The 26545-nt window shown below is 45.9% G+C and overlaps 1 protein-coding gene across 6 annotated transcripts in view; it reads left to right on the forward strand.

Moving 5' to 3' along the window:
• Positions 1–496: 496 nt before the first annotated feature.
• The window catches only part of RFTN1 (raftlin, lipid raft linker 1), a 221649-nt gene continuing 195600 nt past the window's right edge, over positions 497–26545 (forward strand). Inside the window, exons 1-2 of one of the 6 annotated variants that reach the window (XM_012466741.2) lie at positions 497–755; positions 20535–20687. In XM_012466741.2, the coding sequence (XP_012322164.2) occupies positions 20543–20687 (145 nt within the window). In that variant the 5' untranslated portion in view covers positions 497–755; positions 20535–20542. Of the gene's footprint in view, positions 756–1053; positions 1112–2068; positions 2255–20531; positions 20688–26545 lie in introns of those variants that run through there. The other 5 variants (XM_012466742.2, XM_012466743.2, XM_064378662.1 and 2 more) reach the window with 5 other exon arrangements.

Here is a 26545-nt window from a genome sequence, read left to right on the forward strand (position 1 = left end):
CCTGAAGCACTAACTCCCAAGAAGTGATTCTGGCAGCACCTGAGATGTCTGGGGACGCTCCCACCTGTAGAATGGGGTCGAGAAATGGTCCTCTCCCAAGTCTGCCCCAACCCCACCCCCAGCCATCAGCACCTTGATGGCAGTCGCCCTTCCAGCATCCCGGCTCAAATCTTGAGGGACCCTAGTCTCCCACGCTCTCTCCTGACAGCAGCACACAACCTTGACTGGGAGGGGCTGGGAGGGAGGATCCCTGAGCCTCTGACCCCTGGGTCCTACGGCTGCCAGGGCCGCTCGCAGCTCGGCCCCGTGGAAGAGTGACCGCGCGGAACTCCGAGGGGGCGCAGGGAGAGCTGGGCGGGTCCACCCTCCAGCGGCTGCTGTCAGGGGCCGCGCGGCTTTCCCTGAAGATGCAGCGCAGCATATTTTGCACATGAGTTCAGAGGAAGAGGAAGTGTAGCCGGCGGACGCGCGGCGGCAGCGGCGGGGGCGCGTCGGGGCTGGAGCCGGAGCGCGCTGGGCGCAGGGCGCAGAGAGCGAGAGCGCGGCGGCCGCGGTCTCCGGGGAGGGACAGACGCACCGATCGCCAGAGGGACAGACACACGAGCACGCGGCGCCACCGCCCTCCACCCACCGGCGCCCACGTCCTCCCCCTGCTGCCTCCTCTGTATGGCACAAACTTTCCTCCCGGGACGGATCACGCTGTCTCTGGGAGCCCGCGCCCGCGCCGGTGCCTTCTCCTCCTTTGGTCCCATACGGTAGGTGGGGGCGCGACAGGGCCTGGGGTGTCGACCGGCGCAGGCCCCTCCGTTTGCCCCCATGGACCGGGTCCCTGGAGGGTAGTGGGAACCACGCGTGGCGCCTCCCTGCAGGTTGCTCTGTGCCGGGGCTCCGGGCTGCCAGAGCAGCTCCCTGGCCCGGGTCGGATGGAGACCTGGGCTGATCGGTGGGACGCCTGGATCTTGGGCCAACTTTTTTTTGTAGGGGGTGGGGGAGTCATTCCTGGATTGATATAAGGAGAGGCACTCCGGAGCAGCCTGTAGGGGGGCTTGGGCTCTGCAGGCTCAGAAGCGCTTAGGAAGGACACGGAGGTGGGGGAGCTTGGAGGCTACAGGTGGGTCCAAGACACACTGCCGCAGGGGTCCTCGGAAAAGAACAGGTGGGATCTCATCTCAGAGTCCAGGTTTCAGGGGTGAGCCCGGCTGGGGTGGGGCAGAGTGGAGGCGGTGCCTGGCTGCCCCTCGGCGTGTGCCCTGGGAGGTGGGTTTGCTCTGGGGACAGAAGTGCTGGACGGGTAGGAGCAGACAAGCCGCGCGCTCGGAGAAAGCGCCCGAGCCACCAGAGGCACAAGGACGCAGGGCGCGGAGAGTCCTCAGCACTGAAAACGGGGAGCTCCTCTTCTGTAAGGGATTTTTTTTTCCCCTTGTCTTAACCCACTTCTCTAGACTCAGGGGACGCCAGCATGGCTGTGGGTCTGAGCGAGGAGGAGGTGGTTTTGTATTTCAGGAAGCCCCGTTGTCAGGCACGTGCACCCGGATCCTAGGCCGGGGCTGGTGCCCTTCACCTCGGGTGTCGCTGCCTTTGGCAGCAAGAACCTCGTGGAGGCCAAGGTTGTAGACCCAGGCGCGCTCCCTGCTGTCGCTCGATGCCTCTGTGCTTGCCCTCAGCTGCCCTGTGTGGTTGTGTGTGATCCCTCGGGACGCTGGGTGGTGTCAGTGAGTTTCTTTAGGGGCTTAAAAACAAAAAAGTATTCTTTAAAAAAAGTCTGGCGCAGTCTCTGAGTGGCCACCCCAGTTTCCAGCAACAGCTCCCTTGTAGTCGGTACAGCTGTTTCAGGGGCTGGGCGCTCAGACTAGGCATCTTCCAACCCCTGCCATCGTGTGTCATCTCAGGATAAGTAAGGCCTTGCCAGGAAGGAAGCTGGCTGTAATGTGAGCGACCTATGGGCCTGTGGGAAGGGCCACTGTGTTCCCCCCTTCTCCCCGGCTGCCGGGATTCCTAATTTGTACCTCTGAACAGCTGAATTCCAACGAAGTTCAAGTGACCCCAGATGCCACCAAACCCCATAGAGGGGTTACGAAGCAGCCTGTTTGGGGCTCTTGGTGTGTGTGCGCTAACCTCGGTGAAATCACTTTAACCTCAGACTGAGCTCTGCATCCTCTTTTGCCTTCAGTGGGGTTTCTGGTCCTCCGGAGAAATTCAAAGCCCCAGAGCTGGGACGTCATCCTCTGGCTGCATTTGTGTATCAAGTCACTAGGTTGGTTTTTCTTTGTTTGCTTTTTGGCTGTATGGGCATGGGGCAAATGGAAGTGGAGTGCTGTGCAGTTAGCTAGTAGATTTGGTACAGGAATTGAAAGATAATAAATTGGGAATACAAGTCAGTGAGTTCTTTTTCTTCCTCTTGAGCAGGAATTTTTGGCTTACATTCAAATGATTGCTTTGTCTGTAGGGAAACAAGCAGAAAATCTTTGGCATGAGTGATGTGAGTTCCCATAAAGCTACTTGTGTTCTTCCAGTCTTCACTTTTCAGTAGAGTGGAAACTGTGTTGTCCCGTGGCTTGGTGGGGCATGGGTGCTTTGCTAAATATCTAACTTGGTGGACTAAGGAGTGGACACTGTGACTCTATCCCCATCCCATTTTTTAAAATATGGAAAATTTGCAAGAACGGTGACCACCTAAATATCCACGCCTAGAATCTAATTCACATTTTGCCATATTTGCTTAACTACACACCTCCCCCATTCATCCATCCCCGTATCCATTCATAAAACATCCAGCTGATGATTTTATGATTTTAAAGTAAATTACAGATGTTGGTACAGGTCATTCCTAAACATTTCAGTACACATTTTATATTTAGACTTCAAAATGTGTTCATGGCTTCCTTAAGGTAAAATTTATATACATATAGTGAAATGCGCAAATCTGGAGAGTACCATTTGCATAATGTTTTGACAGATGCGTGCACCTGTGTAACCCTAGTCCCTCTCAAGACACAGAATGTTATTGTCACCCCAGCAAGTGCCTTCATCCTCATTCTCATTCTCTGCCCTCACCCTCTCAGTGGCAGCCACTGCCCTGTATCTCATCATAGGTGAGTCTGGCTTGTTCTTGAGCTTCATATAAATGGAATTCTACAATATTGTGTAAAGCTCGCCGTGTTTTTAGATTCACTCGTGTCGTATCCGTGATTTGATCTTTTTTTATTGCCGACTTATGTTCCGGAGTATGTCTACTCCACAGTTTGTATATTCACGTTTTGTATAATCCCTGTGTAATTCACACAGGGATTATTCACGTTTCTTTCTTTCTTTCTTTGGTTATTGTGAACAAAGCTGCTGTGAACATTTGTGTTCAAGTCTGCCTAGGGACATGTGTTCTCATTTCTCATGGGTAAACACCTAGTAATGAATTGCTAGGTCATAGAGGAGGTTTATGGAAACCTGATAAGAAACTGCCAGACCTTTTCTCAACATGGTTATGCCATTTTACACTCTCACCAGCAAAGAATACCAACTATGAGATTTTAGATACTGCAACCCTGTCTCCTATCTTTGTCAAGAGCATGCTTTGACTAGCGTTCTTCTGGGGCCAGAGGGAACCTGAGGCAGTGGGGAGCATGCTGTTTTTATAGGTGGACGGGCCATAGGAAGTCCCTGACTCTGCCTGGAAATAGGTTTAAACTGAAATTATTGCAGGCGATCAGATGAATATTTTATTTTTAGATATCTTCAGAGAAGGAAATTCCATAGGGGAATGTACCCTTGGTTGTGAAAGAAGATTGATTGAGTGCTTTCTATAAAAAGAAAAATAACCCCAAGCCCCACAGAATTTGACTAAGCTTCTGCCTGGAAACTCCCGGGGGATTTCTGGTCTGTTGGTATGGTTGATATTAACTTGCTGGAGATTCCCCTTGGACTTCACTGGCTTGGACGGCCAGCTATTGAAAGGGGTTGTGTTTGTTTTGTGGGGCAGGTCAGATTTGGCTTTGTGAAGACTCAGTGAATGACTCTCTTGTGAAAGTGATTTGGCCTCTCAATGAGAAACATGGCCTGTCAACATCCCTTTTATTGTCCTGGCTGAGAAAATGGGCCTGTGCCCCTCAGGTCCTCTAATACCTTAGTTCCTGTCTGTGGTGCCAACAGCCAAACCTTGCCTTGACTGGCCCAGGAAGCGGGAAGTGAACCTATCTGTCTGAGTGGGACTCCAGGATGAATTTTTGGCATCTCATCAAGGTGTCCCAGGGCTGACCAAACTTTGCAGGGGTCAGATGGCAGACAGCTCAGAGTCTTAAGACATTGCCCTGTGTTTGGGGACTGTTTCCCTCTTTAAAAGCCTAATGCAGTGCCTGACACAGGGTAGGGGCGCAGTAAACATTGACTGAGTGATTTGGTGACTTGTGATCCTCTCCGGAGGTTGGCAGTGGGTGTCAAGATGTCAGCGCCCCAAGATGTATTTTACTAGAGGGCACTTTACAATGGCTTGGAAAACACATTCAAAGGGTTTGGGCCTAGGAAAATTCTGCTCATTGTAAACTTTCATTGTATTAACACTGTTCTCTTTATTACAGATTTTAATATTGTTAATAAAATACTAAGAATTATAGCTACCACCTGCCGATCAGCCCTGGGACACCTTGATGAGATGCCAAAAATTCATCCTGGAGTCCCACTCAGACAGATAGGTTCACTTCCCGCTTCCTGGGCCAGTCAAGGCAAGGTTTGGCTGTTGGCACCACAGACAGGAACTAAGGTATTAGAGGACCTGAGGGGCACAGGCCCATTTTCTCAGCCAGGACAACAAGAGGGGTGTTAACAGGCCATGTTTCTCATTGAGAGGCCAAATCACTTTGCACACATTATCTGAATTTAATTCTTATGAGAGGCGAGTACTTAGGTAGTCTTCACTTCGGCCTTGAGGAAACTGACGCTTGTGAGGTTAACTTTCCCTAAGTGCATGTTTTTATTTTTCTAAGACCTTAAGGGAAGAGACTGTAACATTCTGGTGTGTTGAAGGCAAAATCTGTCTACATCATGGATTTCCAAATACACAAAGCCATGGTATAAATAGAAATGTAAACTAGATAATCAGAACAAAGTTCCAGGAAATGATACACTGGAATCATTTTCTTTAGATTTTTTTAGTTTGTTAATTTGTTTGTTTTCATTTTGTCTTGAGCTTACTGAGTTTGGCACAGCCAGGGTCTTATACTAATTTTGATGATAATTTAAAATATTATTGGTCGATTAGGATTACAATTTTATTGAAGGAACAGAAGGACATTGCCAACTGTTGGGTTTGAGTGTCTGGAGCCGAGCTAGTAGCCACTAGTTACATGTGGCTATTTACATTTACGTTTAAATGTAATGAATTAAGATAAAAGAAAATTTAAAAATCAGTCTCACTCACCACATTTCAAGTGACCCAGAGCCACATGTGGTTGGTGGCTACTGAATTGGTTGGCACAGATGGTATTTTCATCATTGCTGAGAGTTCTGTTTGATAGTTCTGCTCTATGGTAAGTGTTTCTTTTTTACCCTTTGGTTTAAGAATTGGTAACATGCTTTGCTAGCGCTTATGCTATTTTTCACTGACAAAGGGATAAATTTAGCCAAATGTTGCTTTTATGTTTACCTTTAAAAGGTGTGTGTGTGTGTGCCTGTGATCTCTCCTCCCATTCACATTCAGTTTTGACATACATTTGAGTCTCCCTTTTCTCCTGGGCCCCAAAGGGGCTTTCATTATTAGCAATGCATATTTTATCAAGATACTTTCTCATAAAAGATTGTACAGCAGACAAGCGATAACCACTGCTTGAACCCTGCTAATTCCCTGCTCTCCAAATAAGAATTCAGTTCAGCTTTTAAATATGCAATTGTGTGACTTACTCCCCACCTGGGCTGAATTCAGGAGGAAAAATCACTCTCAGTGGGCCAGAACCAAAGAGCTGGAAAATCAGGTCACATTCTGCAGTGATGGCTACCCGCCAGGACTGAGATGGAGGAGACACCATTTGGGGTACTTGAAAGCTTTGTTTGGGGTTTTCCTGGATTTGACCTGCCTCCGGAGTGCAGGGAGTGATGGAGAAGGCTGGCGGCTTTGGTGTCCCGGTTACACAGGACACTGGAGGGCTGGTACTGTGGCTGTCGCCTCTGCTGTGGTGTACAGTACTCCAGAATCAGCCTCACAGCAGAGAGGAAGCCACTCCTCAGGTGTTCCCAAGCAGCAGGTCCAGCCAGAAGTGGGAAATCAACATAAGCTATGCTTGGCTTAGCTGTTTGATGCCGACAAACTCTGATGCTATTTTATGATCCCATATTGGAGGTTTCCACACTTCTTCAACCAGGAAGCCAGCTGCACCTCACTGACAACTTTCTCTGGCATTTACACTTGAAATGTCCTATCTTGTTCCATAGGCAGACCTCCTTGAGGTTTAGAATTTATTCTTTCTGGGGGCCTATCAGCTTTTATTCGTGTGCATGTGTTTGTATGTGTATGTTTGTGTATGTGTGTGTACGTGTGTGTGTGTGTGTGTGTGTGTGTTTAAACTCCCTACTTTACCTTTTACCCTTTGTCCTGGGGAATCCTGTAAGTTTTATGGAATAGAACTCAAGTTTCTAAGGTTTAGGGGAAGTGTTGTAATAGATCTTACTCAGAAAATTGAGTAAGAAGAGATTTGGTTCATCATAGACTCTGGTTACTGGAACCTGCTCATATCATGTATTAGCAAATTTTGGAAATATAGATTACAAGAAATCAGGTTGTTTATTTAAATACTTCTTTAATTTAGAGAGGTCTTCTGAGACTTTCCAGTGTCTTATGATACCTTATAAGTGCCCTTTTCAGTGTGGTATAATCATGACTACAGGCCAGAGCGGGTCCAAAGACATCTTTATAATGGGCAACAAGTAATCCTATAGAGTACTAAATGGTTAACGTTTATACTGCTGTTTCTATGTGTCTGAGCTCTTCTGAGCCCTGTTAAATATTAACTCCCCCTACCTTATTTAGTCCTCACCCTAGAAGTAGATGTTACAGTTGTACCCATTTCACAGGTGAGAAAACTGAGGTTAAATGGCTTCCTTGAGGTCACACAGCTAGGAAATGGGGGCACCAGGATTTGAACCTCAACAGCCTGGTTCCAGAGCCTGTATAACCAACCCCTGTGCTGTACTGTTAAGAAAGGGAATTTGAGAGCCACAGATGGAATATTCCAAATGTACTTTTCCATCCTGTACAAGTGTCTTTCCGATTCCCAAAAGATGCTGCTAAGTAGATATTTATCATGCATCTGTTAGGGGCAGGGCATTGGAATAGCTGCTGGTGGGGATGAAGAAGACGTGCTTGCTGCCTTCCAGAAATTTGCTGTCATGTGGGGAGATGAGGCATTACCACAAGCTCTGGAGCTCTCCCCTAAACTCAGAATGGTACATCCCGCTGCCCACCGCACACCTCTGCGTGGATGGAGTTAACATGGCTAAGTCCTGGTTTCCTCTCCCCATCTCAGAAGAGGGCCACTCCAGCCTTGCAGGCGCCGGTGACCAGCTCTAGAGGTGTCTTGGATGCCCTCTTTTGCTCATCCTCTTTTTTCCAGATCAGCCAATCGCATTTTCCACCTTCAAAACATACTCAGAACGTGACCACTGCTCACACCTCTACCCACCGTCATTCAGGCTCCCCGCGCTCATGGCCAGTCGTGGCCAGAGTAATTGATGTCTTAGCTCGAAACCTTCTAGAGGCTCCCAGCTCAGTCACGGTAGAGCTGAAGTCCTCATGGCCCGGCCAGACCTGTGCTCTGCCTCCCCAGCCCTGTCTGACTTCACCCTGAGGTCTGGTTGACCTCCCCGGGGGCCTCACACCCCAGCTTGTCTGCATCTGCTGCTGCCTTGCCTGGTCCACCCTCCCCTTTATCCCCTGGCTCTCTCTGTGACCTTCTTCATGATTTTGCTTAAATACCACCTTCTGGGTGTGGCCTTTCCCGACCCCCGTATTTAAAACATTGTACCTCCTCCTGTGATTGCTACCTCTCCCCGCTGCATTTTTTTTCTAGTGGCATACATTGAAAATGGAATTTCATGTATTGTTTTTATTTGTTTGTTGTCTGTTTCTCGGCTTCTGAAGGTAAGGTCCACGAAGGCAGGCTTGTTCTTTCACTGTGTGCATCTCTTTTGTTTTACTTTGGTATTGCTAGCATTTAGAACAGGGAGTTGCCTATAGTAAGTGCTCGTTACTCATTTATTGGATGAATCAATGGTCTAGAGTGGCAATCCTGTTAGAGCTCAGCCTTGAAGGAGTGTGATGGTTAATTTTATGTCAGTTTTTCTTAGGCTATGGTGCCTAGTTTTTGGCCAAATACCAGTCTAGGTGTTGCTGTGAGTTATTTTTTAGGCATGATGAACTTTGAAATCAGAAGACTTGGAGTAAAGCAGATTACCCCCCATCATGTGGGTAGGCATCATCCATTCAGTTGAAAGTCTTAAGAAAAAATACTGAGATCCACAAGGAAGAAGGAGTTCTATCTCCAGATGGCCTTTGGATTCAAGATCGCAACATCAACTATTCTCTGGGTTTCCAGACTTCTGGCCTTCCCTGAAGATTTTAAACTTGTCAGCCCCCAAGTTTCATGAGCCAATTCTTATAATAAGTATCTCTCTTTGTCTCTCTCTATCTGGGCTCGCGCGGACACACACACACACACACACACACACACACACACACACACACACACACCTGACTGGTTCTGTTTCTCTGGAGAACCTTGCCTAATACAGAGGATGAGAGGGACAGGAAAGGAATGTCAGGTGGAGGTCCGCTGGAGGAAGGGCGGTGCTGGAGAGTTCTGGGTGTGTACAAAAGACTGCGGCAGCTTAGCCCGACCTGACCCTGGGGTCAACTGTGAAGGGAAACAATGGGAGGTAGGACTGGAATGGAGGGAGGGTGGACGAGGCTGAGGACTCCAGGCTGCACAGCGGATGTGATTATGCTCTTTGAGCCACTCGTGTGGCGTAAAATGGTTAATGTGTGAAAAGCTGGAGACAGGAATTAGATGGATGGGGGGAGCCAGATTCCAGGAAAGCATTGGTTGCTGTTGAGATGGGAGATTGGTTTGGAGAAGAAAGTAGGGGAATGGATAGCATCCACCAGCTCTGGGTGGGCCAGTGTCAGGGTGAGGATGGCGGTGGCAGCGGGCCGATGCTGGGGTTTGGGGCCTGGATGTTAGGAGGGCAGTGGTACTACCCAGAGACAAGAAATGCAGGAGGAAGAGCCGGCTTGTCAGGCAATGGGCTGTATTCTCTGGGGCATATTCTTCCAGAAGTGCTGAGAAAGTCTCAGGTAAAGAGAGAGAGTTCCGGGTGGAGATGTTGAGACAATTCCTTGGAGATGTCTGCCTGGAGCTGGAGAGAAGACAGACAGGCTGGGAAGGAGACTGGGGAGCTCTTGCCTGGAGCAGCTTAAGTTAGGGCAAGAGAGGGAGTGTGGGTGCTAAGGGGAAGACAACAGCATGTAAGTAACATTTTTGAACACACATAATGCTATGTATTGGTGGTTCCCAAATTCTGTGCTGAGATACCCCAAGGCACTGCAGCAAATTTACAGGGTGGCCAAGGGATAGTTTACATTTTTGAGGAAGATGCAGCATTTCTTAACATCTGTCAGATACCACGCTAAGTACTCGCTTGAGGCATTTCACAATATCAACATCTGACGCTACCATATTACTCTTGATGATGTCATATCTTTACAAGCTACATTTTGGGTCGTTGCTAAGAAAATCAGTGTGGATCTGGAAATTAGGATGGTGGTATTATTCAGTGTGGTTCTGAGTTTTGAGAAGTTGCACAGTGTCCAACAGATGCATACATCCCATTAGTAGGTAATCGTGGTTAAGAATGAAAGAAAAATATTTCTTCTTTCAATTTGCGTGTGCTATTTTTTTTGAAAGGCTGCTGTTATTAGGCTGTGAATAAGTATTGTTTGAACCTAACTACTTAATGGAAGGAAGTCTTGGGTATTTTTTTTAAGTCTAGGGTGTGCCATTAAAAAATGTACAGAGAAACTAAGCGTGCTATGAGCTGAGAAATCCTCAGAATCTCTGCCATATGTTGTTCTGGGTGTTATATATAGATTGTGAAAGAGTGCACGCAGGGATAGGAAGATAGGGAGAAAGGGAACGGTGTGAGGGCTGTGTCCCAAGAAGTCTGTTTATGCAAAAATTAAAGATCTGAAGCAAAGAAGGTAAAAATGTAAGCACTTGTTAAATCCAGGTGGTGGATCCATAGACATCTCATGTTCTGTACTTTTCCATATGTTTGAAGTGGTTTATAATTAAAATAATTTTGGAAAAGTGAGGCAAGAGGACGGAGGAGGACGGAAATGTAGGAGGTGCCTGTGCTTGCCTGGGAGGATGGCAGAGGAGACTGGGAAGGGGCGTCTGAGGTAGAAAGAGATTCAAGAGATTGAGGGACGTGGAACTAAGCAGAACAGCATGGATGAGCCCTGAACTGTGGTTCTCAGTCCCAGATGTGAGGCTGTAGGAGGATCCTGGGACCCACTGGGTCCTGGCTATTAGGAGATTGGAGAGAGTTAGGAGTGGGAAAAGATGGGGTTTGACCCAAGAGCACTGATGCTCAACCCTGGCTGCGTGTTAGCATCACTTGGGGGTTTAAAAAGTAATGGTTCTGTGACCCCACCCCTAAGTGCCTGAGCATCAGGGCTTTTAACAGCTTTCCAATTGGTTCCAAAGTACAGTCAAGATTCAGAGCCACTGTGACAGTCCGGCGTTTCTCAAACTTTACTGTGAGTCAAACTTTAAGGAATCACTTAAACTGCTCAAATACAGATTCTAATTCAGCAGGTCTGGGATGAGGCCTGGGATTCTGCATTTTTAACAAGATCCCCGATGCTGCTGCTGGTCTGAGGTCCACATGTTGAGTAGCAGGTTCTGAGTAGCGGGAGCTATTTTTAGAGAAGGGTGGCTGGAGAGCAGCAGAGCAGAGATGGGTTCAGACCCCTGCTGAGACGGACTGAGATGGTGGTAAGTTGTAGGGGTTGGAGGAGTGGGGGTAGGCAAGTGTTTTCTTTTTATAATGCAGACACCACTCCTATTAGGTGTCTTTTATTGTGTAACAAATTACTCCAAAACTTGGCAGCTGAGGAGTCAGCTCTCAACCACTCCACAATGCCGCTTCTCATATAGGAGCAAGACGTTTAACATGAACCGCCTGGATTAATTATCTATTGATGGGTGGCAAATTGTCCTAAAACCTGGAGGCTTAAAACAGCAAACGTTCTCTTGCATGGTTTCCAGGAGTGGAATCCAGAAGTGGCTTAACTGAGTGGTTCTGACTTAGGGTCTCTCATGAGGTCGCCATGAGGATGTCGGCTGGGCTGAAGGCTGTAGGACCCACTTCCACATGGGTGTCGAGTTAGTGCTGGCTGTTGGCAGGAGGCCTCATTGCCCTGCAGAGGGAACTTCTCCATCTGGCTGATAGAGCCTCACAACATGGCAGCTGGCTGCCCCCAGAACGAGAGGTCTGGGAGAGTGATGTAGAACCCACGACATTTCCTATAACCTAGCCTGGGAAATCACACTCATTTCCACCATATCCTACTGGTTACACAGGTCAGTCCTATTCAGTGTAGGAGGGGACCAAACAAGGGTGTGAATACCAGGAGGGTCATGGAGGACCATCCTGGAGGCTGGCTGTGATTTCCTTATTGTTTTCTTTTTTTTCCTTTTCTTTTCTTTTTTTTTTTTTGAGACAAGGTCTCACTCCGTTGCCCAGGCTGGGCAGTAGCGTGCAGTGGCGAGATCACAGCGCACTGCAGCCTCAATCTCCTGGACTCAAGTGATGCTCCTGCTTCAGCTTCCTGAGTAGCTGGGACCCCAGGCACATGCCACCATGCCTGGCTAACTTCTTTTTAAATTTTTTTTGTAGAGACGGAGTATTGCTCTATTGCCCAGGCTAGTCTTGAACTCCTGGGCTCAAGTGATTCACCTGCCTCGGCCTCCCAAGGTGCCCCTTATTGTTTCAACCACAACAATAATGCAGGCTCAACCAAGAAAACTTGAAAATATAGCCCATAGGCCAGGCACAGTGGCTCAAGCCTATAATCCCAGCCCTTTGGGAGGCCGAGGCGGGTGGATCACGAGGTCAAGAGATTGAGACCATCCTGGTCAACATGGTGAAACCCCGTCTCTACTGAAAATACAAAAATTAGCTGGGCATGGTGGTGCGCGCCTGTAGTCCCAGCTACTCAGGAGGCTGAGGCAGGAGAATTGCTTGAACCCAGGAGGCGGAGGTTGTGGTGAGCCGAGATCGTGACATTGCACTCCAGCCTGGGTAACAAGAGCGAAACTCCGTCTCAAAAAAAAAAAAAGGAAAAGAAAAAGAAAATGTAGCCCATAGTGTCATCACCCAGAAAAAAAGTTCTGCTCACATGTGGCTTATGTCCTGCTAGTTTTTTAAAAATACGGATTTTGTAAACAAATACACAGGCACTTGAAAAGAGTGGTACCATACATTAATATGGTTTGATCTAGATTGTTCTTTACACGTGGCATTGGATCAGGAACACTTTGAATGGATACATTTTAGTTATCCTAGAGTTTCTTAGACTCTGTTGCAGGACAGCAAAATCTGACACCATCTGAATACTCGACTGGATTTTTAAGTTTAATTTATATTTCTGGATCTAGAGAGACGGCGTTATCACGTAAAGACTTCTTTATTTGGATCATCAGTTCTTACTTTGGATGACTGAATGAAGTAATAAACATGCTTGAGTCTTCAAATACAAAATTTGAGTGTAGAAATAAAAAATGGGTTTGCCAGATGATCCAGCATCATTGCATGTAATTGCCCCATCTCTGGTTGCTTGTCACGAGCTGTTGACATTTGTTAAAATTAGCTTTACAGGCTGCCTCAGATTAGCAGCAAGTGTGGCAAATGAGGGCTTACTCTTAATGAAACTAATTTGTATTTGAAAATATAACTACATTTATTGCCCCCATTATTTAAATGTGTGCATGCTAGTTGATAGTAAAAATGAACTTTTAAACTAAGGCTTTTCTACACTGCAGCTGAAAAATCATCTTTTAAGAAGGTGATCCTTTTGAAGTGGTTTTCCAGTGTTTTTATGGGCATCTTGAGAAGCATTTCAGAAACAAATTAGAATATTTTTAAAATAATACTTTAAATATTTCAGCATTTTAAATGACACAGCACATTGTGCCTGATTGTTGGTCAGCTTCTTCTAGAGCCAAGTATTTGGCAATGTGCTATGTTTGTGTGTGTGTCTGTGTGTGTGTTTTGTTATAGACAAGTCTTGCTCTATCACTCAGACTGCAGTGCGGTGGTGCGATCATAGTTCACTGCAGCCTTGCAATCCTGGGTTCAAATGATCCTCTCACCTCAGCCTCCCAAGTAGCTGGGATGACAGGTGCACACTGCCACACCCATCTCTGTGTTTTTTTATAACAGTGATTTGCTCTGAATGCTCCCGCATTCTGTCCAGACTTCCAGAATAGTCAGCCACACCACACCATGGGTATCTCCTCATTGTCTCTGTGATCTCCCTGAGGGCAGGGTCTGGCCCTCCCAGTTTTTCTGTTTCCTAACCAAGTGCCTGACTCAAAGCAGACCTTAATAAATGTGTGTTGAATGAATGGATGGATTAATGAATTTGGAACATAAGTTTCCTCCCTCATGGAACTGATAGCTCCTGTAGGAAGCCTGTCCACCTTGTACCAAAGAGACATCCCAGTTTAGGTTTGATTCAGCCAGAAAGTTTTCCAGAACATCACATTTAAGGGATCTTTGCTTCCAGATCATTTGCAATGTCTACCCATCCTCTTCTTGCAGTTCAGGTCTTGGAACCTTCTTCCAATTACCTTATTTTCCTCTCTAGAAAGCATCTATTTCCTAATTACCCTTACCAATTTCTGCTAGATAATTGTATGTATATTTTGACTATTTCCCCACTGTTTCATAGGAATGGGGAAAAACCTCCCCCATTTCCTCTACCTTTGAAGACTTCTTGGAAAGTTTTTCTTGGTACTTTCATACTTGGGAGACCCATACACATAGTTGCAGGGATGTCTGCTGAGAAGACAAAAACATGAAAAGAGAAACAAATGCCTGGAGAGCTGTCAGTCAAAGCTGATCCAACAATGAACTCACACATAAAACAGGTAACCTGATTGACATCAGGTGTCAATGTGAGGCAAGCATAGCAATTTGGAAGGGTGGAGCTGTGGGAAGGTTGGAGCGTAGGTGAAGAACTGGGGGAGTCTCACTAGACACAGGTGACTTTTAGCATGTGTTCTTTACAAAAACAAACAACAGGAGAGATAGTCAGTGAATAGATCCTCTGGGCGTGATTCCACCTAGTGAGCTGATACTCCAGTTGAGCAGGGGCTAGTCCGCTGGTCTTTGAGGAGTCTCACTTGCTGCAGCATCTGGCCATCCTGCATGTGTAAAGAGAAACATTTTTCATTAACAGGGCCCCTGCACTTACCATATAACCCAACAACCCCACTCAGGTATTTACCCTAGAGAAATGAAAACTTACGTCCACATAAAAACCTCTATGTAAATGTTTATAGCCACTTTATACATAATCAGCCAGTGCTGAAAACAACTCAAATGTCCTTCAAAGGGTGAATGGCTGAAACAGGAACCATAAAAGCAGGCCAACTTCAGCAGGTGCCAAGAAGGTGGCAGGCCATGGTCATTTTGAGCAGACTTAGTGTATAAGTTGCTTACGGTGTAAATGAACCACTCCAAAACTTAGAGGCTTAAAACAACAATGGTAGCTTATTTTGCTCAGGAATCTGCAGCTTTGGTAGGGCTTGGTGAAACAGCTTGTCTTTGCTTAACATGGTATCAGCAGCTTGACTGAGGCAGAAGATCTACTTCCAACATGGCTTGCTGGCAAGATGGCCAGCAAGTTGGTTCTGGCTGTCGGTTCCTCTCCACATGGGCCCCTCTTTGGGCTACTTGAGCTTCCTCATGGTATGGTGGCTGGATTTCAAGAGCAGGCATCCCAAGAGTCAGGGAGTGAATGCTCTCAGTTTCTTAAGGATGGGTCCAGAAACTGGAACTGTGTTATTCACATATTCTATTGGTCAAATAGTCATGGAGCCCAAATTCAGGGGAATTGACATAGATCCCACTTCTCAATAGGCTAAATAGGAGTGTCAGTGGATTTTGGAGGCACATTTAAAAACCATCCTACTTATCATTTACCTTCTACCTTACCAGAGACTTTGACCCATGTGAGAGAGATCCTTCTACTGAGACACTCCCTGAATGTCTGTGTGAAGGAATGTGCAACACATCCGTGTCTTCTGCTTGCATCTGGCAGAGCTATTCCTTAAACCCTTCCCTCTGCCTTCCCTCCCACTGCCTTCAAAAGCAACATACCCATCTGTTGGCTCCATCCTCTTGCAGGATTCTAATGAGAGCATGGTTTGGGAACGTCACATGATAAACAGTATAGTCTACAAAACTCTGCGATCATGTGCAAGGCACTGTTACACCTTGTTTTTCCTACTTTTTGTAAGCTAGAATTTCCTGACTGGTTTTGAGCATAGTATAGACATTTTTGGAATGATGTGAAAGTCTTTCCTATTTTGACAGGAGTAGGAGTTGGTGGAAGAATCCAGGGAGAAATAGAAGGAATGCAGGTGTGGCAACAGGGAGCAGTGTCGCTGCCTCTACACAAAAGAGTAGGAGAAACACATTCACACTAAGGTTTTGATGGCCAGCAATGACTTTCTGTGTCTCCCTGTCCAGAGAGGGCTGTGCTTTAAAAACAGTTGCCTAACCAGGGTTGCGTGCACTCCAGAGAAATCAGTCTCTAAAACGTGAGACTCAAGGATTCAATGATATTACAGTTTTGCTGCTGGCTGCTATTAAATAAAAACTTGATACAAATTAAATCTAACAGAGTTTGAATGAGCAAAGAAAAATCCGTAAATTGGGCAGCCTGAAAACCAGAACACATTCAGTGACCTGCCTGAAATACATCCTGGCAGTGTTGCATGTACAGAAAAGAGAAGTGAGGTACAGAGACCGCTGGCTTGGTTACATTACTTCGCTGCCTATGATTGACTGCATCTCTGCTGCTGTGATTGGCTAAGACTCAGCTATTTGTTACATAGCATACACCCTAAGTTAGGCTTTCACTTAGTTTACCTACTAAACTAAGTTGCAAGGCCTTATGTAATAACTCAAGTATGGAGGCATCCTCAAGCCAAATTTGGTTTAACCTACTGTTTATCTTTTCTGTGTCTGATCATATGGATGATTTTCTCAGAGCCCCTTTATGTCCTGTGATATCAAGCACAGTGCCCTTTGGGATGAGCGAGGGCAGAAGCCTTAAGATTGGGACAGTCTGATTGAAACTTTAAACTCAAAAGTTATGAATCACAAGAGTTTTCTAATGCTTCTTGGTACTCTCCTGATCCCCACCCCAACCCTTTCCAAATCTTTCTTCTCATCCTGGTAACCGTCTTCTTTCTGCTATCAGGGAAACTGTCCTTTATCAAAGAAATTAAATTTAAATTAAAAATTATAGACAAAGTAAAATCATACTAAAGTGGTAGTGGCTACCGGGAGCTTTGTTCATTGTCCTTCCCATGGAGGTATTTGCCATTTCAAAGGAGATACTTAGGAAAGGTAATTCTGATTTCAAAGGAATGAACCTCTAATACTAGAATTTACATAATAAGGTAGCAAAAGTGGGAGGATTTTGAGGAAGAGGTTCCTTCTTGGAGGTCTTCAAACACCCTGCCTTCCAGAGCGAGGCAGGTCTACCTGAGTAATGCAGCAGGGTGGGCGTGAGTGCCTTCCCTTGCTGGCCAGCCTACCCACGCCTCACTCAGCCTTGCTCCCGTCAGAGTCTCCAGTAGGGCCCTGCTGCCACCCTTTAGAACCTGCCGCCAGCCTGATAGAGAGAGGAGTCCTTTCTCCTTTTCAGAACTCTGTAGTGTATACACAAGTGGCTTTATTGGATAAGCTAGCATCAGATGAACATGCCTGCTGTAAATGTTGCTTCAGTTTTTATTCTGAAGAGTTGTTGACACCCAGTACGTACATGATTCTGTGTTTTGCCTTTATTCCATCCTAACGTTATTGTTGGAGATGTATCTGTGCATTTGTAAGGTCACAAACGCACAAATTACAAATGTTTGTAATTTTTAAACATTTTAGTATCACACAGATCAATATGGGGACTGCTCAGTGGCCCAGCGAATCATCACAAACTGAACACACCAGTGTAATGGGCACCCAGATCAAGAAATAGCAAAGCTGGCACCCCAGAAGCCCCCTCATCCTCCTCTGCAGTCACTGTTCTCCCGAGGGTAACAGGTACCCCAGCTTCTACCACTGGAGATGAGCGTGGCCTGTTTTGGAACTCCGTATAAAGGGAGTAAGAAAGAATGTTAACTCTGTGTGTCTGTCTGGCTGCCCCCATTCCCACTCCTTTTTTATTTTTGAGCTTCATTAATGTAGTGTTTAATCTTAGTTTCCGTGTTTTCATTGCTTTATAATATTTCATTGTGTGAATGTACCACAATGCATTTATCTATTTTCCTAGAAGGCGTTTGGGCAGTTTCCAGGATGGTGCTGGTATGAATAGCACTACTGTTAGCATTCTGGTACATATCTCCTGATGCCCATGTGTATACGTTTCTGTTGGTATATACCCAGGATAGGAATTTCTGGGTCACAGGGTCGGTGGGCACTCAGCTTTCCAAGATATTGTCAGTTTTCTAAGGTGGTTTGTACCAATTCACACTCTCACCATCAGTGTCGGGGAATTTCATTTGCTGCTTATACTTGCCAACACTTGGTATTATCAGTTTTTAAAATGTTGAGCTATTCTGGTAGATGCCTTAAATCTCACTGTGGTCTTCCCTTCACTTCCCTGATGAGTCATGAAGCTGACCTTCTTCTCATATGTTCCTTAGCGATTTGCACATCTTCACGGGTATTTGTTGAGGCATTTCACCTGTCTGCATTTCACCTGTTGGGTAGTGTATCTTTTCCTTATCAATTTGTTAGGCGTTCTCTGGTTCATGGTGGATGTGAGTCCTTCGTCGTATGAATGCCTTAGTGTGCAGGAGCCAACACTCGCTGGCCTTTGAGAGCTGATCTCAGCATCTCTTCCTGACTCTGCCTTTGGTAGCATCACACTTGGCAGCTTGAAATCTGCCATGGTGGGTGTGTTTACACCACAGAAATAGGCAAACTACAAACTGGGGCTTCCTCTCTTTCTTGGAGAGCTGGTTTACCAGTGTACCACTTGACAAATGTATTGCAAATAGCTTATTTCAGTCTCTGGCTTGCCTTTTCACTCTTTAATGTATGTTTTGAGGAACAGAAGTTTTAAATCTTAATATAGCCCACTTTATCAAAATTTTCCCTTGTAGTTAGGGGTCCTCTTTAAGAAATCTTTGCCTCCATTTCCATAATTATTTATATGGCTAGCTAATCATAATCAATTTTGCTTAACTTCCCCCCTACGGAAGCAGCACTGCCACAGACAGTTATAAAGATTGTCCCCAGCGGGTAGACAGGGGCTTAGATCTAGACCTTGCTGTGCTTAGTAAGGCATGGCTGGGACAGGGCTGCATTCCTCAGAGGAGGGGGCGCCTCTTTCTAATTCTCACAAAGGCACCATATGGGCTGGTGGTGGGCCCAGGTCTCCGACACCTGAAACCCCACGCTGCCTCTCCAAACTGCACGCCTGCCCTTTCCCTTCAGATGGGGCAGCTTCGTGCCTTTGCTCTTGCTGTGCCTCCGTCTCTGCATCCTCACATTTGGAGTCTGTCCAGCAAAGCCCATCCCAAATACCCTCTCTAGGCCCCTGCCATTTTCCCATCTTGCACTAGGTTAACCTCCTTGAGGGCAAAGACCACGCTGTCTGAATCGCTGATAATGCTTTGCCCATCATAGGCATGAGTAAATCTGCATGAATGAGTGATTTGGTGAGACTTTGGGCTCTTTGCAATTCTGTTCTAGTGGTAATAGTGCCCATCTCGCTAGGTTACCTGTTCCCAGCACTTAGAAGCTTCCTTGTTCATTTCTCTTCTGCTTTGCCCCAGTGGATGCCAGCTGCTTTGCTTTTCAGCAGTTCAATATGCAGCCCTTTATGTATCAGCTGTTTTATCTGCAGAGCTACAGAGTATTTTACAAGTAATCAGTTCATGCAGATTGCACATAAATCATGTCTGCTCTGGCCCTTTGGATACTAATGTTCCCTTATTAAGGCATAAGTAAGCCTTCCTGTTCTCATCCATTCTTTCAGACTTTTTTAATGGCTGAAAAGTAGAGCCTGGCTGTCGTTACACCACCTCCTTCCACTCCACCCGCCCCATGCCCTCGTTGCTTTTTTGAGGTTCGGTTTATTTTTCTGGAGCTTGCCAAATTGCCTTAGGAAGCTGGGTACCTTGTAAATGAATTAAGCAAAAGGAAACTCTTATCTCTAAAAGGAAGTGGTCACTGTGTTTCTGTGTGTGATATTCTTGGCTGGTTAATATTTTTGTGAAATATATTCTGATGGCAGCAGTGGTACCCCAGAGAGGAGGGAAACATCACTTACGCTTAGTACACAGAGGGAAATATTTTCTGCTGGAGTTGGGGGAGTGGATCAAAAGCTATTTAATGAAAGCCATTCTGCCCAAATAAACAGAGAGCCTTCATTGTTTTTAATCCCATGAACGATTGGAAGCTGGGCTCACTTTAATGTGCACATTACTTTAACATTCTTTATTTTCTTTTCAAACTGTAACTACAGATCTTTGCTCTAATACACGTGGATTTCTGCTTCCAATTGCTCTATCCCTGCTATTAGTGTTCAGTCAGTTTTCATTTTGGTCTAAAATGACTCTCTAAGGGCATGGACGCATACTATTATTTCCTTCAGTTTGGTCTAAAAAAGAAGAAAAAGGGGGACTTTTAGACAAGGCCCATAAAAACACTACCATCTACTTTTAGAGATGTTTTATGAATGTAAATTTCCTGTCTAAATAATTACTGTTGAGGGCAGAAAGGACTTGGAGTTTGGAAATTATAACAACAACTTATTCTGTCTTAGCGACCACAGTGAAGGTGACACAGCTCTTGTTTTTTTATAGATGGGCTGACACTATAATACACCATATTGCTTTTTAGATCCCATTTTTTATTCATGGATACAGATTATAGTGTAACTGAGGCAGTGGGAGGTATTATTTTCCTCAGATGGGGAAAAAGAGATATAAAACAGGTATGCTTTTGATGTCATCTTAAAAAAAATCTCAGGATGACTGGTAATAGTATCTTCGCAGAAGGAGAAGTCAGCCTGGGTACGGAGCACAGTCCTCTGTGTTCAGGTCATATATTAAATTATACTCTGAGTTTCATAAAGGCTGAGGTCTGTCATGTTTTCTTCAGGACAATTATGGCTTCTTTTATAGTAGGGTGTTTAAAGACGAAATCTCAGAAAAAAAAATCACCTCCCCACCTTTTTCTTTGGCCAGCAGCTGCTGAAATGGGTTGCGGATTGAACAAGTTAGAGAAACGTGACGAAAAACGGCCTGGGAATATTTATTCAACTTTGAAGAGGCCTCAGGTGGAAACCAAGATAGATGTGTCCTATGAATACCGTTTCCTGGAGTTCACGACTCTGAGTGCTGGTGAGTACACGGGGTGCATGTGGACAGGGGCAGGCAGGGTCTCCAGCTGGGGCCTGCAGGGCATGAGGTGCTGCTGGAGAGCTGGAATGGGTGGGGCTGTGAAGAAGTGAAAAAGGCAGGCCTGTCTCAGGGGGGCAGCTTACAGAGATCCAGATTTTTATGGGAAATCTCTCACTTTTTGAAAAATAATGGCCAGGTGTGGAGGCTTACACCTGTAATTCCAGCACTTTGGGAGGCCAAGGCAGGTGGATCACCTGAGGTCAGGAGTTCAAGACCAGCCTGACCAATATGGTGAAACTCTGTCTCTACTAAAAATACAAGAAATTAGCTGAGCATGGTGGTAGGCGTCTGTAATCCCAGCTACTCAAGAGACTTAGGCAGGAGAATCACTTGAACCCAGGAGGCAGAGGTTGCAATGAGCCGAGATGACACCACTACACTCCATCCTGGACGCAACAGAGCAAGACTGTCTCAAAAAAAAAGCAACTAATTACAGTTTTGAACAAAGGAAAATCACGTGTGAGCCAAGCAATATACATGGATAAGCTAAATTTGATCCATGAGCCAACCAGTTTGCAGACTGTTTTATAGCAAGCCCCGTGGAGAGGGAAGGTGTGCCTCCTCTCCTCGTATGAATCTGCCCATCTGCCTTTCCACCCAAACTCACCTGCCTGTTGTCTGCTCTCTTGCAAGAGGACTCATTCATCTGGGCTTGGCCTTGCCTCAGCTAAGCCAGAGGGAGTCGCGTCACCTACCATACGAGTGTCCAAGGACTAAGGAAACAGGGAATGGCCCAGGAAGACTGTTAAGGGATGGTCAGCATCAGCATCAGAGCATTTGCTGAGCACCTGCTGTGTGCAGTGTTGGGCCAGTGTAGGGGGAGGTCGTGAGGCATGTGTCCTGGCATCTTGGAGTGTTCTATTTGGTGGGAGACAGAAGACTCATACAAATGAAAAAAAAAAAAAGAAAGAATGCAACAGGTTTTAATCATAAGTTAGAAAACACTTAAGACATGTTTTTGGAAGAGGAAGAACATGCTCTTCTTTTTGGGTCCCAGGAGTTTGAGAGCAAAAACTGGGTACTATGTAATAAATTCATTTGAACACATTTTCTCCCTGGGATTCTGGGTATTCTTTAAGCTTCTATGAGCAGAAAGGAGAATGAGTGGGAAAAGGCTTCATGTTCATGGATTTGAGTCCTGGTTCTGCTTCAGAGTAACTGGGTAAATCACTGAGCCTTGCAGGCCTGTAGCATCCTCATGTATGAGAGAAACACGGGTGTCCACTTCGTGGGGCGGTTGTGAAGATCAGAAGGGGTAGAGATGTGTGAAGCTCTAGCACAGTGTCTGGCATGTCTGCAAGTGTTTTTCTTCCTCCCTTCCTCCTCGGCTACTCTTTCTGCTGTGACTGTCTCCGTGCTGAGGCTTCAACTGCTTCTTGAGCCCTGAGAGAGGACAACTGAGTGTCTCTTCAGGGATATTCTGTGCATTCCCCGCAAGAAGTCACCAAAACTGAACTCAGCATCTTCCTTTTCAGATTACTTCCTTCCGGTGCCCTTGATGAGTCAGTCATGCCACCACCACCGTCTTAAACGTGTGGATACCTATGACCATGCCTTCTCTCTGCGTGCAGCTGCCGTTCCTTCACCCGAGCCTATTAAAACCACGTCTGTAAATGCCTCTACTATAGCTAACATAACACACAATTATGTAGAGAAGTTGGTTATGCATTTGGTCCTCCATTTATTTGTTCAGTGAATATTTGAGTGCATACAGCGTGCTGGACATTGTGGGAGGATTAGGGAAGAAAACAATCCTTTCTGGGAGAAAGGATTGGAAGGAAGTATACCAGGATGTTAAGTATTGTTAGGATGCTGAGATGATGGGGGAATTCTTTTTTCTCCCTTTGCAGTTTTTTTTTTCTTTTTGCATCGTGGTTATGTATCTTTCATTATTACGAAGAGTAAGTTTGCTCTCAAGAACCTTCATGAACACATGAAGACACACGAGGACTCCATGTGGTGCTCTGCCTTCCTGCTGCTTCGTAGCTGATCTCTGAATGATTTCCCCGACCTCCTTATTTGTGTGCTTCCCTGAGCTTCAGCCGCAGCATCCAAACTGCTTTTGTGCATTGTGCTGTCCTTGATGGAATTATCTTTTGCTTTCTGATTATGAAATAAACATGTACTCATTATAATGAGCTAGGACAGCACTTGGGGGACATCCCATGCGGCCTCCCAGCTCCTGCCGGTCCTCTGCTCAGAGCTCTGCTGTGGCTCCCACCACACTGGGAGTCGCACGGCTCCCCTTGACTGCATTCTCTCATTGTCTTTGGTGTTCCGCTGCTTTGGCCTTGTTCTTTCATGAACTACCAGGCCTCCTCCGGGCTTTTGCACTGCCTGTTCCTCTGCCTGGAGCCCTCCCCAAGGATCCCCTTGCTCATCTTCTTAACCCTCTTCTCTCTGAAAGTTTCCTTGACCATCTCTTTAAAATTTCTACCTTCTCCCCAATTCCCCGTGTCTCTCCTCTCTTGATTTTCTCCATCGCACTTCTTCCCACATAACCTGCTGTATATCTTGCTGATTGCTATTTCTTTCCTCTTTGTTGTCTGCCTTCCTTCGTTGGAAGATAGAATCCCTTCCCGTGAGTGCAGGGATTTTCTCTCTTTTATTCTCTCCTGTTTCCTCAGTGCTTCGGACAGGGCCTGACACTTGATAGATAATCAGTAAATATTTGCTGAGTGAATTCTCACCGTATATTTTTGTTTCCTGCTTTTTTGCAACTTAGCGTCGTACACTGAGGTGTGCACCCTGTCATCCCTATGCTCGGAAAGTATGATTTAATGGCCATACATGATTTAATCACTCAGTGTACCATAATTTATTTAGCAGTCCCCTTTTATTGGACATTTAAGTTATTTTGGGCTTTGGGCTATTACAAATAATGTTGTGATAAGCAATGTTGTCCATAAATCTTTGTACACATTTCTGACTATTTCCTCAGGAATTACTGAATTGAGGGATGCGAATGTTGGCACTCTTGATAAATTGCCAAGTTGCCCTGTAGAGAGGACCTGCTTGTATAAACCACATCTGATTCTGTACAGCTCTTTAGGGGGTTCCCCCAGATGGACGAAGTTGAGGTTCAAGCCAGAGCTCAGGGCTTTCCATAGCTTGGTTTTGCTCTTCGCAGATCTTCTCCCTATCGTTCCCCAGAGGACAGTGTGCTATGGCATTGCCCGCAGCCCCCGCCCAGCACCCTCCTGTCTCTGCTTCCCCATTCAGTGCAGGCAGCTCTTTCTACACAGGTCCCCACTCTTACTGCTTGCCAGAACCCCATCCGCCTGGAATTGCTCCTTCTTGACAACCATTCTATTAGAATTACTCTCTTGTGCACGCCTGTAGTTTGTCAATACCGTCCTTTTGACACTTTGATTACATCATATATTAAACCTATTTGTGTTTCCCTTAGGGCAAGGACCAAGCCTTGTTTATCTTTCTGTTTTTCTTCCTTGTTCAACTTTCTAGCTGAGATGAGCCTGTCCTGCATAGTTGGGTCCTAGTAAACCTCGAAGTAAATGCTAACTCCTTTCCCTGGTGGTCTCTCGTGTTTTTCTCCCAGAAGTTCTAATGAGATTATTCTTTATTCTCCAGAATGGAGCTAACGTTTGTTGAGTGCCTACTATGTGCCCAGTCCTGTGATAGGACGTTACATCCTTACCTCATCGTCCTTTCTTTCTTTGTTTTTTTTGAGACAGAGTCTTGCTCTGTCTTGTTCTGGAGTGCAGTGGTGCACTCTCAGCTCACTGCAACCTCTGCCTCCCGGGTTCAGGCCATTCTCATACCTCAGCCTCTTCCGTATCTGGGATTCCAAGCGTGTTCCACCACACCTGGCTAATTTTGGTATTTTTGGTAGAGACGGGTTTTCACTGTGTTGGCCAGGCCAGTCTCAAACTCCTGACCTCAAGTGATCCACCCACCACGGCCTCCCAAAGTGCTGGGATTAAAGGCCTGATCTCATGTTTCTGAAATTTTCCAGATTTATCAAAGTATAAATGAAGTACACTACATGCACATATTTAAAGTGTTCAAACCCATAACACCCTCACCACATCAAGATGCAGAACATTTCCATTGCCCCAGAAGTTTCCTCACAACCCTTTGTTATCCCTCCAACCCCAGACAACCACTGACATGCTCTCCACCACTGATTTTTTTTGTTTGTTTTTTTGAGATGAAGTCTTGCTCTGTTGCCCAGGCTGGAGTACAGTGGCACAATCTCGGCTCACTGCAATCTTCACCTCCTGGGCTCAGGCGATTCTTGTGCCTCAGCCTCCAGAGTAGGTGGGATTCCAGGTGCCTGCCACCACACCCAGATAATTTTTGTAGTTTTAGCAGAGACGGGGTTTCACATGTTGGCCAGGCTGGTCTCGAACTCCTGACCTCAGGTGATCCGCCCGCCTCGGCTTCCCAAAATGCTGGGATTACAGGTGTGAGCCACTCCACCCGGACTCCATCACTGATTTTATTTCCCAGAATGTTATATAAATGGAATCAAATAGTATGTACTCTTTTTCAAAACCTGGCTCTTTTCATTCACTCAGCTTACTCATTAAAGATTTATTTGCGTTGCTTGGTGTGTTTCCCGCTTTACTGCTGAGTAGTGTCCTGTTGTTTGGTTGTAGCACAGTTTGCTTTTCCATTCACCTGTTGATAAACATTTGGGTCGTTTCCAGGTTTTGGTTGTCACAGGTTAAGTTGCTGTGAAAGTTCCTCTTTGTGTGGCTTCTTCTGTCATTTTATGTTTGCAGTAACCCAGTGAGGTAGGTGGATACACTCATTTCTTTTTGCAGATGAGGAAATGGACACCCAGGTTAAGTGACTTGCCCAAAGAGCCAGTGCTAGGAAGTGGTGGGGGGAAGAATTCGAATATAGAATTCTAGAATTTTGGGCATCAAAGCTCTTGTGATGCCAGCCTCCAAGATGCTAGGCAAATGGGCATTAACACCAACTGGAATGTTGTTGTTAGAAAACTTATTATCATGTAGAAGGGTGGAAGAAGATTCCTCTTCCATAAGGTTTTGGCCATAGCAGATTTTTAAATGACACTCTGTACACTGATTTTTCATGGAGAAGGTGCTTATTTACTCTTAGGCAAATACAAGTCAGGGAAAGGGTGTTGGCCCATGTCCACCTGATGGCTTAGGTAGGAAGGGCACCATGTGCACTTTCAAAAAAGTCAGGATCACAGTTAACACTGTTGAGCTTGTCCCTTGCTTAAAGCTCGGTGCTGTTGGGGAAGATACTGGAACATGCAGCCTCACTTGTGGGGTTGGCAGAGGCGAAAGCAGCAGGAATCTTACAGGGCAGTACATAAGCTGCCAAAAACCTCAATTCTGGGTGATTTGATTGGGTCTTAAATTTTCAATTAACTCTGGTCACCGAGGGATGAACCTGCCCTTTGATGGGTTTCATCGCAGATGGAGGCCCATAAAGCATCACAATTTCTGCAAAATGGTACCTCATTATGCCTTTTATGTGTGCGTTTTGCCAGCCTCTCTGTGCCAGGCCACTCTAACACCACTTGAAAGCTACCTGTGTCAGCTCTGTGAAAATCAACAGTGTTTTATGCACATTTGGTGCCGGGGACAGTTGGCACAGCGAGCAATCTGGGTAATGAGGCCAGTGCCCAGGGCTTGGGCCTTCCTTGAACTGTCCAGTCCTGCACTGGCCAGTATAGGAGCCATCCGTTACATGGTATTTATATGTAATCATTAATTAAAATAAAATAAAGAATTCAGTTATTCTGTCACACTAGCCACATTTCAAGTGCACAGCAGCCATGTGTGGCTGGTGACTGC

The sequence above is a fragment of the Aotus nancymaae genome, unplaced genomic scaffold (genome assembly GCF_030222135.1).
Source record: "Aotus nancymaae isolate 86718 unplaced genomic scaffold, 86718_ANA_hifiasm-v0.15.2.pri h1tg000019l, whole genome shotgun sequence".
NCBI classification, from domain to species: Eukaryota; Metazoa; Chordata; class Mammalia; order Primates; family Aotidae; genus Aotus; species Aotus nancymaae.